The sequence below is a fragment of the Centroberyx gerrardi genome, chromosome 12 (assembly GCF_048128805.1).
Source record: "Centroberyx gerrardi isolate f3 chromosome 12, fCenGer3.hap1.cur.20231027, whole genome shotgun sequence".
Lineage (NCBI taxonomy): Eukaryota > Metazoa > Chordata > Actinopteri > Beryciformes > Berycidae > Centroberyx > Centroberyx gerrardi.
The window spans coordinates 591,347-603,846 of NC_136008.1; the positions used below are offsets into that span (position 1 = coordinate 591,347).

A 12,500-nucleotide genomic window follows, 5' to 3' on the forward strand; every position below is an offset into this window, starting at 1 on the left:
CTAACACTTAAAATTCCATAATCACCATTTTATGCTGCACTAGCTAAATTACCATGGCAAACAGTGCAAGAGCCGTTCTATCCATTCAGGTTCTGTGGAGAACCTAAAGTGAGGTGAGAACCACATGACGTCACCGCAGGCCGTCCAACATGGCTGCGGCGAAAAAGCAAACTGTTGTTTCTTTTTCTAGCAAATCTACATATCTTCAGGTTTGGATGCAGAGTGTCGTCACGTTAACGAGCTTCACCTCCACTTTAAACATGAGGTGACGCTGGAAACACTCACTGATGCTCTGTGGCCAATCAGCTGTCAGCTGTACAGTTAGCGAAGCTGCGTCAGGAAAGTCCATCTGTTAGATGGTCAGTTAGAGGATTCAGAGTTAAAACATCAGAGCGGCCGCAGAAACACTCCAGGAACTAGACCGGACCCGACGCTAACTCGGTCAGCTGAGACCGAATGAAGAAACGAGACAAACTGACGGTTCTCCAGCCTCCTGCTGAAGGTTCCCACTGGAACCGGAGGGGAAAGTCCAGGACCTTCCAGAACTTTCCAGAACCAGGACCTTCTAGGACCTTCCAGAACCAGGACCTTCCAGGTTTAAGTTGTTTTTCAGTGACAACATGTCTTGCTGGCCCATTTGGAAAATTCCCTGATTTTCCCTGACTTCATCTCCAGATTCCATGATTTTCCAGGAATTCTGAATGCTGATCCAGGACCAGCTCAGTCTGCGGGGATCCAGGAGGAACAAACCAGTTTCTGTACTGCTTTGACCCGGACTGAGAGGAGTCTGGACCATGTGAACCTGTTTCAGATGAGCCAGCAGCTTCAAACAAACAAACTGATTCCACTGCAGTGAAGTGGAATCGGATCTGATCCTGATTCAAGTCTGACCTCAGCCCCCCCCCACTCCTGACCCCAGTGCTCCCAGTTCAAACCGGTTCAAACCAGTTTACCATCTGGAGACAAACCTGATCTCTCTGACATGAATCCGATCTCATATCTGATGTTAGAAACTAGAATAAAAAGAATACATTTCCCGGCATGCATCCTGCGGGGGGCGCTGTGGCTCCTCCCACCTCAACTCCAGGCTGTTTCTTTCTTTCCACTGGGAAAATTTCCAGTTTGCTGGCGGGAGGAAAGTTTCCAGTCTGGAACTCCCAGTCAGACCAGCAGAACACACACACACACACACACACACACACACACACACACACACACACACACACACACACACACACACACACACAGTTCAGCCTGCAGCTCTGCAGCCAGCCGGCCGATGTGCGTTTGTTTTGCGCCCCGCCCCGCCCCGCCCCGCCCCGCTGAGTCTCGGCTCCCAACGGAACCAGACCGGACCGGGCCGGTGAACCGGTTCGGCTGGTGAACGGGTTCCTACCTGCGGTGTGAAGTGAAGCCAGTCCGCTGCAGAGAAACATCAGGCGCGCTTCTCCTCCATGGGACACACGGCGGAGGGGCGGGTCTTCCCTGTCTGCCGTCGGCGGCGCGGATTGGACCAAACCGCAGAGACGTCAGTTCCTTTTCACGCAGCGCGGTTTCTGATTGGCTCTTAGCAAATTTCAGGAAATAATGTCCATCAGTCTGCAGCTGCCGCCGCGGCTTTTCTGCTAAATGTGTTTAAAAGAACAATAAGAGACAGTTTGACTCGGTCAGACTGCAGCCTGAACCGGATCAATCACTGCTGATCAGAAGAGTGTGACGTCATCAATATCCCTGCAGCCAGACGCCAAAACAACAAAACACTGGAAGCTGCAGCCATTTTGTTTTGTTGGCAGACTGGCTTCACAAAAACGACATGAGCAGAAAACCAAACACAGCAAATATCAAATATGACAAAAAATACTCAACCTGTCTGCTTTGAAATAAAATAATGAAATAAAATAAAAGCCTGTCCACTTTGAAAATAAAATAATAAAATAAAAGCCGGTCTACTTCTGAAATAAAATATCAGATATAACAGAAATAAAATACAAAGCCTGCTCTCCTCTGGACATAAAACAGACCTGTGCAAAATAATAAAGTGAAATTCACAACCGACTCTTCGTTTTAAATTCAAATTTAAACACTAAATAAATACCAAGCACACTCTTTTATTTAAGGGAAAATGTTATAGAAATAACATACAAAGTCCACTCCCTTTAAAGAAATGTAACAAAAGGAAGAAAAACAAAGCCCGCCCTTCTTTAAAATATATACATTGATATATTTATCCATCCTTCCTTCCTTCTTTCCTTCCTTCCTATCCTCCTATCTCTATCATTCTTTCCTATCCATCCTTCATATCTATCCTTCCTTCCTATATCCATCCATCCTTCCTTCCTTTATCCTATACCCTTCCTTCCTATCTCCATCCTTCCTTCCTATCCTTCCTATCCTTCCTACCTTCCTTCCTCTCCTTGCTCCCTTCCCTCCTCTCCTCTCTGTCTCTGATCCTGGATTACTCCTCCAGTCTAATCCTGTCCGGTCTGGTCTCTCTCGGTCTGCCGGTGTGTCCCGGTGTTTCTGTCCGACATGAGAGCGGCTCCCGGCGGGTTCCTGGTGCTGCCGTGGTCCGGGACCTGGCCCGGGTCCTGGCTCGGGTCCTGGTCCGGGCTGTGGTCCTGGCCCGGGTCCGGGTCCGGCTCGGGGCCGGAGGCGGACGCGGAGGCGGAGCTGAGCGGGCTGATCCGCGGCGGAGCGGCGCTGGGACTGACGCTGATCTGTAAGACTGATCGATCACTGATCACTGATCACATATCTGATATCTGACGGAACTTTACTGTTTATGGAGATAAATACAGAAACTAATAATTATATAATGATGCTGATAAATGAACAGAGAGGAAGCAGCTGCTTAAGAGAAGTTCAGATAAGATGCACTTTATTGATCCAGTTCAGGTTATTTATTTAGCCTGTTTATTTAGAGGATTGTTTGTTGTTTGTTTGTTTATTTGTTTATTCGTTTGTTTCTTTGTTTATGTAGGCTACTTATCCACATATTCTTTCCACAATTTCTGTCTTTCTTTTTTTTAATTTTTTTTGTTATTTCTTGATTTGTTTATTTCTTTGCATATTTATTTAGACTAGTCTATTATTTATTTCTGTATTTGTTTGTATTCGTTGTTTGATTGTTTGTTAATTTGCTTGTTTATTTATTTACATTGATTATTTCAGAATAGTAACAAAGCAAGTAAATAAGACATTTTCAGTGTGAATATGAAATGAAAGCACTCAAATATTTATAGCAGGATTTTATAGATAGTTATAGAAACAGAGAGAGAGACTGGAGAGACTGGGAGAGACTGGAGAGACTGGGAGAGACAGGGAGAGAGACTGGGAGAGACAGGGAGAGAGACTGGAGAGAGACTGGAGAGACTGGAGAGACTGGGAGAGACTGGAGAGACTGGAGAGACTGGGAGAGACTGGGAGAGACTGGAGAGACTGGGAGAGACTGGAGAGACTGGAGAGAGACTGGAGAGACTGGGAGAGACTGGAGAGACTGGGAGAGACTGGAGAGACTGGAGAGAGACTGGAGAGACTGGAGAGACTGGGAGAGACTGGGAGAGACTGGAGAGAGACTGGAGAGACTGGAGAGACTGGGAGAGACTGGAGAGACTGGAGAGAGACTGGGAGAGACTGGAGAGACTGGAGAGACTGGAGAGACTGGAGAGACTGGAGAGAGACTGGAGAGACTGGGAGAGACTGGAGAGAGACTGCAGAGACTGGGAGAGACTGGAGAGAGACTGGAGAGACTGGGAGAGAATGGAGAGACTGGGAGAGACTGGGAGAGACTGGAGAGACTGGGAGAGACTGGGAGAGACTGGAGAGAGACTGGGAGAGAATGGAGAGACTGGAGAGAGACTGAAGAGAGACTGGGAGAGGCTGGGAGAGACTGGAGAGACTGGAGAGACTGGGGGAGACTGGAGAGACTGGGAGAGACTGGGAGAGACTGGAGAGACTGGAGAGACTGGGGGAGACTGGAGAGACTGGGAGAGACTGGGAGAGACTGGGAAAGAATGGAGAGAGACTGGGAGAGAATGGAGAGAGACTAGGAGAGACTGGAGAGACTGGGAGAGAATGGGAGAGACTGGAGAGACTGGGAGAGACTGGGAGAGAATGGGAGAGACTGGAGAGACTGGGAGAGACTGGGAGAGACTGGGAAAGAATGGAGAGAGACTGGGAGAGACTGGAGAGACTGGGAGAGAATGGGAGAGACTGGGAGAGACTGGGATAGACTGGGAAAGAATGGAGAGAGACTGGGAGAGACTGGAGAGACTGGGAGAGAATGGGAGAGACTGGAGAGACTGGAGAGACTGGGAGAGACTGGGAAAGAATGGCGAGAGACTGGGAGAGACTGGGAGAGACTGGAGAGACTGGAGAGAGACTGGGAGAGACTGGAGAGAGACTGGAGAGACTGGAGAGAGACTGGGAGAGACTGGAGAGAGACTGGGAGAGACTGGAGAGAGACTGGAGAGAGACTGGAGAGAGACTGGAGAGACTGGGAGATTGGTAGAAATTAGGAAGGACTTGTCGCAGTTACGGTAGCTGTGTGTGTGTGTGTGGTGTGTGTGTGGTATGCGTGCGTGTGTGTGTGGTGTGTGTGTGTGTGCAGGTGTTGTGCTGCTGCGGCGGTGGATCTCTGGAGGAGTGTGTTGCTGCTCGGTTCGTCTGGAGGGGAAGACGGTGCTGATCACCGGAGCAAACACCGGCATCGGCAAGGAGACCAGCAGGGACATGGCCCGCCGAGGTGAGGGGGGGGGGGGGGGGGTGAGGGGGGGGGGGGGGGGGGGGGGCACGTCCACCTCATCACACTACTCACTTTTACTGAGAACGTTACTGAATGGATCTACAGCCACACCACAAGCTGCTTCTAGCTGCTTGGAATCTGATCACAGTATTCAGGCAGATGTTTGCAGCCTTTTATTTCTCCTCAGTAAATGGATGACCCGCCTCCATCCAGTCACATCTGTTTCTAATGGGTCTCTAATACCTTCAGCCCCCCCACCCCCGCTCATGTGACATCATCAGAGGTCATGGTAATGCTAGGTAACCCTCAGAAAGGCTGAAACCATCTGAGCCGATTACAGGATTAACGCTTCCTATCAGACCATTCTGTGTGTGTATGAGTGTGAGTGTGTTTGTGTGAGTGTGTGTGTGTGTGTGTGTGTGTGTGTGTGTGTGTGTTTGTGTGAGTGTGTGTGTGTGTGTGAGTGTTGTGTGTATTTTTGTGCATAAGCTTTTCATTGGAAATGCAAGTTTGTCTGTACCAGGTATAGAGAAAGACACACACACACACACACACACAGACGTTTGGAGGTGTGTTTGTTTGGTTGTCCAGGTGCCCGGGTGGTGATGGCGTGCCGGGACCTGACCCGGGCGGAGCGCGCGGCGGAGGAGATCCGGCGGTCGACAGGAAACGGGAACGTGGTGATCCGACACCTGGACCTCGCCTCGCTCTACTCCGTACGGCAGTTCGCCAAAGACTTCCTGGCCAGCGAGGAGCGACTGGACATCCTCATTAACAACGCAGGTGAGGATTACTATCATGAGAACAGATAACTCTCTGTATGTGATCCAGTTTCATCAGTCTGCTGATCTACCTGTCTGTCTCTCCACCTGTCTGTCTCTCCATCTGTCTGTCTGTCTCTCCACCTGTCTGTCTCTCCACCTGTCTGTCTCTCCATCTGTCTGTCTGTCTCTCCACCTGTCTGTCTCTCCACCTGTCTGTCTGTCTCTCCACCTGTCTGTCTGTCCCTCCACCTGTCTGTCTCTCCACCTGTCTGTCTCTCCATCTGTCTGTCTGTCTCTCCACCTGTCTGTCTCTCCACCTGTCTGTCTGTCTCTCCACCTGTCTGTCTGTCCCTCCACCTGTCTGTCTCTCCACCTGTCTGTCTGTCTCTCCACCTGTCTGTCTCTCCACCTGTCTGTCTCTCCACCTGTCTGTCTGTCTCTCCACCTGTCTGTCTGTCTCTCCACCTGTCTGTCTCTCCACCTGTCTGTCTGTCTCTCCACCTGTCTGTCTGTCTCTCCACCTGTCTGTCTCTCCACCTGTCTGTCTCTCCACCTGTCTGTCTGTCTCTCCACCTGTCTGTCTGTCTCTCCACCTGTCTGTCTGTCCATCTGTCTGTCTCTCCATCTGTCTGTCTCTTCATCTGTCTGTCTGTCCCTCCACCTGTCTGTCTCTCCATCTGTCTGTCTGTCTCTCCATCTGTCTGTCTCTCCACCTGTCTGTCTCTCCACCTGTCTGTCTCTCCACCTGTCTGTCTCTTCATCTGTCTGTCTCTCCACCTGTCTGTCTCTCCACCTGTCTGTCTCTCCATCTGTCTGTCTCTCCACCTGTCTGTCTCTTCATCTGTCTGTCTGTCTCTCCATCTGTCTGTCTGTCTCTCCACCTGTCTGTCTGTCTGTCTCTTCATCTGTCTGTCTGTCCCTCCACCTGTCTGTCTGTCTCTCCACCTGTCTGTCTCTCCACCTGTCTGTCTGTCTCTCCACCTGTCTGTCTGTCTCTCCATCTGTCTGTCTGTCTCTCCACCTGTCTGTCTCTCCATCTGTCTGTCTGTCTCTCCACCTGTCTGTCTCTTCATCTGTCTGTCTCTCCACCTGTCTGTCTCTCCATCTGTCTGTCTCTCCATCTGTCTGTCTGTCTCTCCACCTGTCTGTCTGTCCCTCCACCTGTCTATCTGTCTCTCCACCTGTCTGTCTCTCCATCTGTCTGTCTGTCCCTCCACCTGTCTATCTGTCTCTCCACCTGTCTGTCTGTCTGTCTCTCCACCTGTCTATCTGTCTCTCCACCTGTCTGTCTGTCCCTCCACCTGTCTGTCTGTCTCTCCACCTGTCTGTCTGTCTCTCCATCTGTCTGTCTGTCTCTCCATCTGTCTGTCTGTCTCTCCACCTGTCTGTCTGTCCCTCCACCTGTCTGTCTGTCTCTCCATCTGTCTGTCTGTCTCTCCACCTGTCTGTCTGTCCCTCCACCTGTCTGTCTGTCTCTCCACCTGTCTATCTGTCTCTCTACCTGTCTGTCTCTCATCTGTCTTTCTGTCCCTCCACCTGTCTGTCTGTCTCTCCACCTGTCTGTCTGTCTCTCCACCTGTCTGTCTCTTCATCTGTCTGTCTGTCTCTCCACCTGTCTATCTGTCTCTCCACCTGTCTGTCTGTCTCTCCATCTGTCTATCTGTCTCTCCACCTGTCTGTCTCTCCATCTGTCTGTCTGTCCCTCCACCTGTCTGTCTGTCTCTCCATCTGTCTGTCTGTCTCTTCACCTGTCTGTCTGTCCCTCCACCTGTCTGTCTGTCTCTTCACCTGTCTGTCTGCAGGAGTGATGATGTGTCCTAAGTGGCTGACAGAAGACGGCTTTGAGACTCAGCTGGCTGTCAATCACCTGGGTCACTTCCTGCTGACCAATCTGCTGCTGCCGAAGCTGAAGAGCTCCGCCCCCAGCCGCGTGGTCAACGTGTCGTCCATCGCCCACCAGGGAGGTACGACCTTTAACCTTTAACCTACTCTGGTAGATTTTGTTGAACTTTGGACTGTTGGATTGTTGGACTGTTGGACTGTTGTTGAACTGTTGAATTGTTGGACTGTTGGATTGTTGAACTGTTGGACTGTTGTTGGACTGTTGAATTGTTGGACTGTTGTTGGACTGTTGAATTGTTGGACTGTTGTTGGATTGTTGAATTGTTGGACTGTTGTTGGACTGTTGAATTGTTGGACTGTTGTTGGATTGTTGAATTGTTGGACTGTTGTTGAACTGTTGGATTGTTGGACTGTTGTTGAACTGTTGGATTGTTGAATTGTTGGACTGTTGTTGGACTGTTGGACTGTTGGACTGTTGTTGAACTGTTGAATTGTTGGACTGTTGGATTGTTGGACTGTTGTTGAACTGTTGGATTGTTGGACTGTTGGACTGTTGGACTGTTGTTGAACTGTTGGATTGTTGGACTGTTGGACTGTTGTTGAACTGTTGAATTGTTGGACTGTTGGATTGTTGAACTGTTGGACTGTTGTTGAACTGTTGGATTGTTGAACTGTTGGACTGTTGTTGGACTGTTGGATTGTTGAACTGTTGGACTGTTGTTGGACTGTTGGATTGTTGAACTGTTGGACTGTTGTTGGACTGTTGGATTGTTGAACTGTTGGACTGTTGTTGAACTGTTGGATTGTTGAACTGTTGGACTGTTGTTGGACTGTTGGATTGTTGAACTGTTGGACTGTTGTTGAACTGTTGGATTGTTGAACTGTTGGACTGTTGTTGGACTGTTGGATTGTTGGACTGTTGGACTGTTGGACTGTTGTTGAACTGTTGGATTGTTGGACTGTTGGACTGTTGTTGAACTGTTGAATTGTTGGACTGTTGGATTGTTGAACTGTTGGACTGTTGTTGAACTGTTGGATTGTTGAACTGTTGGACTGTTGTTGGACTGTTGGATTGTTGGACTGTTGGACTGTTGGACTGTTGTTGAACTGTTGGATTGTTGAACTGTTGGACTGTTGTTGAACTGTTGGATTGTTGAATTGTTGGACTGTTGTTGGACTGTTGAATTGTTGGACTGTTGTTGGACTGTTGTTGAACTGTTGGATTGTTGAACTGTTGAATTGTTGGACTGTTGGATTGTTGGACTGTTGTTGAACTGTTGGATTGTTGAATTGTTGGACTGTTGTTGGACTGTTGTTGAACTGTTGGATTGTTGAACTGTTGAATTGTTGGACTGTTGGATTGTTGGACTGTTGGATTGTTGGACTATTGTTGAACTGTTGGATTGTTGAACTGTTGGATTGTTGGACTGTTGGACTGTTGAACTGTTGGACTGTTGGACTGTTGGACTGTTGAACTGTTGGATTGTTGGACTGTTGTTGAACTGTTGGATTGTTGGACTGTTGGATTGTTGAACTGTTGGACTGTTGGACTGTTGGACTGTTGAACTGTTGGACTATTGTTGAACTGACAGTTCAGCAACAGTACTGAAGCCGTACAGCGCGCTGGCTAGCTACAGACAGAGCAAGCTAGCCAACGTCCTGTTCAGCAGGGAGCTGGCCCACAGGCTGACAGGTGAAACACTGACAGTCTGGTATAGACACTGACCTTATTCACACGGCGGCCATTTTGAACACTCAGGGTGGGAAACTCTACCTGGAAGATTGGAATAGTTGGATTGTTGAACTGTTGGATTGTTGGACTGTTGGATTGTTGGACTGTTGGACTGTTGAACTGTTGGATTGTTGAACTGTTGGATTGTTGGACTGTTGGATTGTTGGACTGTTGGACTGTTGAACTGTTGGATTGTTGAACTGTTGGATTGTTGGACTGTTGGACTGTTGAACTGTTGGATTGTTGAACTGTTGGATTGTTGGACTGTTGGATTGTTGAACTGTTGGATTGTTGAACTGTTGGATTGTTGGACTGTTGGACTGTTGGATTGTTGGACTATTGTTGAACTGTTGGATTGTTGGACTGTTGAACTGTTGAACTGTTGGATTGTTGGACTGTTGGACTGTTGAACTGTTGGATTGTTGGACTGTTGGATTGTTGGACTGTTGGACTGTTGAACTGTTGGATTGTTGTTGAACTGTTGGACTGTTGTTGAACTGTTGGACTGTTGTTGAACTGTTGGACTGTTGTTGAACTGTTGCATTGTTGAACTGTTTTTGAATTGTTGAACTGGTTTTTTTTTATCTGCAGGGAAAATCGATTTTGACGACCTGTTCTTCAGCAGGAAGCCGTACAGCGCGCTGGCTAGCTACAGACAGAGCAAGCTAGCCAACGTCCTGTTCAGCAGGGAGCTGGCCCACAGGCTGACAGGTGAAACACTGACAGTCTGGTATAGACACTGACCTTATTCACACGGTGGCCATTTTGAACACTCAGGGTGGGAAACTCTACCTGGAAGATTGGAATAGTTGTAGTTGAATAATTGTTACTTCAACATGTAAGTGACTTCAGATAGACTGAACAGTTAGCAGCAATCTGAGGAACAACAACTGCTTGAATTTAGCAGGAAGTTAGCTAGCTAGCTTACTAGTTAGTTTGCCGCTAGCTATAGGTTAGAGAAATGATAAATGTTTGTATGATCTTGGTTCACAGCAACTGACTGGACTCGCTCTTACAGTTTCCCCACATCGAGTGTTCAAAATGGCCGCCGTGTGAATAAAGTCAGTAGAGATAGACAGATGAAACATTATTGATCCTGTGGGGAAGTGGTGTCATTGCAGCAGCAGATATAGTAACAGGATACAGTAAATAAGAACAGAGCGGATGATGTGTAAAACTCAACACAACTAACAATTACAACTGTAGCAGAAATATATGAATGAAAAATGTCCATCATTATGAGGGAGTGAAAAATAACAGCAAGTAGAACTTACTGAGACAAAGACAAAATAGGGGAAAAAATAAATAAATATACAAAAATGTGGAAAATATATGTATGCAACGAGACGCATCATTTCTTTAAGTTTAGGCAAAATCCGATCAGTGGCGTTGATAGACTGAGCGGGATGGACGGACGTTTCCAGATTTTCTTTTGTTTCCCCCAGTGTCTCCCGATTTCACTGTGGGGGAAACACCATGAGAATGTGAGGAATAAAGTTAGCTGAACCTGACTCTACCGCCTCTACTGCCCCCCACCCCCCTCCCCCACCCCCCTCAGGCTCGGGGGTGTCGGCGTTCAGCCTGCACCCCGGGGTCATCCGGACAGAGCTGGGCCGTCACGTTCACAGCTGGTTCCCCATGCTGGGGGCCCTGCTGAGCGCCCCGTCCCTGCTGCTGATGAAGACGCCCAGACAGGGAAGCCAGACGTCCATCTACTGCGCCGTGACGCCCGGCCTGGAGGGGAGGAGCGGGGGGTACTTCAGGTAGGGGGGGAGGGACTTCGAGTGGGGGTGGGGGGGGGGGTGGGGGCTCAGGTAGGAGGGGGACTTCAAGTGGGGGGGGGGGGGGGGGGGGGGGGCTCAGGTAGGAGGGGGACTTCAAGTGGGGGGGGGGGGGGGGGGGGGGCTCAGGTAGGAGGGGGACTTCAAGTAGGCGGGGGGGGGGGGGGGGCCTTCAGGTGGGGGGAGCTAGTATAAGTGTAAATGTGTTTGTGTAGGCTACTTTTCCTTCCTGAAAACTGTGTATCTTTAAAGCAGCAATAAGCTAAATTTTCTGACCACTAGAGGGCGACAGAAATGCAACACATTTGTAAATAACACACAGCAGATCCTGCACTACGGAGGCCTACAAGGACAAACATTGCAAAGCGGTGTGTATAAAGGCTAACAGCTAAGCTAACCATACCTGCTACTCACCGGTTACCAGTCTCACTTTGACAGACCTTTCTCCTCTGAAGGTCACATGACCCACAATGACAAGTGAAGAGGCAGGTAGCAAGTTCACTAGTTTAACAGTTTACTAGTTTAACAGTTTACTAATTTAACAAGTTTATTGTGTGTGTGTGTGTGTGTGTGTGTGTGTAGTGACTGTGCAGAGAAGGAAGCGGCTCCTGAAGGGAGGGACGACGTCGTGGCGAGGAGGCTGTGGGAGGAGAGCGTGCGATTGGTCGGATTAACGGATGCAGACTGACGTTTTAAATAATAATTATTAATATTGTTACATGATCAGGTCAGACAAATATATTATTAATGTATCACTACATGGTCAGGGATAGAAGTTCTGTTTTCCAGACTCAGTTTGGTGTTTTCTCTTCTGAACAGGAATCACATGTTTTCAGCTTCAGTGTTAATGTCATTTAAACTGAGAATTGAAGCAGTTGTGTTTGTGTGTTTAGATCAAATTTTGTTGAAAATAAACGTCTGACTTTAAAGGATGACGCATGTCGTCCTGTGAACACCTGATACCCGCAGTGTGTTGGTGTCCAGGCTGACAGGCTGCTGGTCTTAGTTCCTGAAGTCGATGTTCTGGAGATACGAGGTTTCCTCCTGACGGTGACGATGTGAGTCTCTGCAGTGAAACCTGTCTCCTGTCTCTCTGTGTGCAACATGACACTTCCTGATGTTTTTATCAATAAAGGATTTGAAAAAATAAAATAACATCATCATTCCTTATTAAAGCCATCCTGACTGAACGCTCTGAGCCTGATCACATGTTCTCAGTTTCAATTCAGAGTTTTGGAGATTTCCTGTCAGGAACAAAGATTTTCAGGATCGATTCATTTCTGATTTTCTCAAAAACAGAAGTCTCAACAAGAAGAAGCTTTAAGAACGTATGAAATGTTGTTTGAACCAATCAGAGAGTTGTTTGAGTCTTTCTGGTTCCATGTAGAACCCGGGTGTAGAACACAGAAGAACCAGACTGAGCAGCAGAGGGCAGCAGAGGAAAACCTCAGTTCACTGATGTTAGAAAACATTTAGAACATTTAGAAAACAGTTTATGTTTTACACAAAAGGTTTTTTGATGAAATATCATCTCTGCCAATATGTTAATTTCAAATTTTCAAATTGTCATTCACAGACAGACAGACAGACAGACAGACAGGCAGGCAGGCAGACAGGCAGGCAGACAGGCAGACAGA

The 12,500-nt window shown here is 48.2% G+C and overlaps 2 protein-coding genes across 2 annotated transcripts in view; one reads left to right on the forward strand and one right to left on the reverse strand.

Moving 5' to 3' along the window:
* pogzb (pogo transposable element derived with ZNF domain b) overlaps nt 1–1,459 on the reverse strand; it is a 25,454-nt gene extending 23,995 nt beyond the window's left edge. Inside the window, exon 1 of the mRNA XM_078287031.1 lies at nt 1,397–1,459. The gene's annotated coding sequence lies outside the window, so the exon portion shown is untranslated. The remainder of the gene's footprint in view (nt 1–1,396) is intronic.
* Nucleotides 1,460–2,582: 1,123 nt separating this feature from the next.
* Nucleotides 2,583–11,966, forward strand: crdhl (cone RDH-like). The gene is made up of 7 exons (XM_078286987.1): nt 2,583–2,719; nt 4,610–4,744; nt 5,336–5,527; nt 7,311–7,472; nt 9,674–9,793; nt 10,641–10,845; nt 11,446–11,966. The coding sequence occupies exons 2-7, from the start codon at nt 4,732–4,734 to the stop codon at nt 11,549–11,551; spliced, it is 798 nt and encodes a 265-aa protein (XP_078143113.1). The 5' UTR covers nt 2,583–2,719; nt 4,610–4,731; the 3' UTR covers nt 11,552–11,966.
* Nucleotides 11,967–12,500: the final 534 nt, after the last annotated feature.

Coding starts and splice junctions, on each gene's coding strand:
- crdhl (XM_078286987.1), top strand. Junction 5,528..7,310: donor CATCCTCATTAACAACGCAG/GTGAGGATTACT, acceptor GTCTGTCTGCAG/GAGTGATGATGTGTCCTAAG. Junction 9,794..10,640: donor GCTGGCCCACAGGCTGACAG/GTGAAACACTGA, acceptor CACCCCCCTCAG/GCTCGGGGGTGTCGGCGTTC.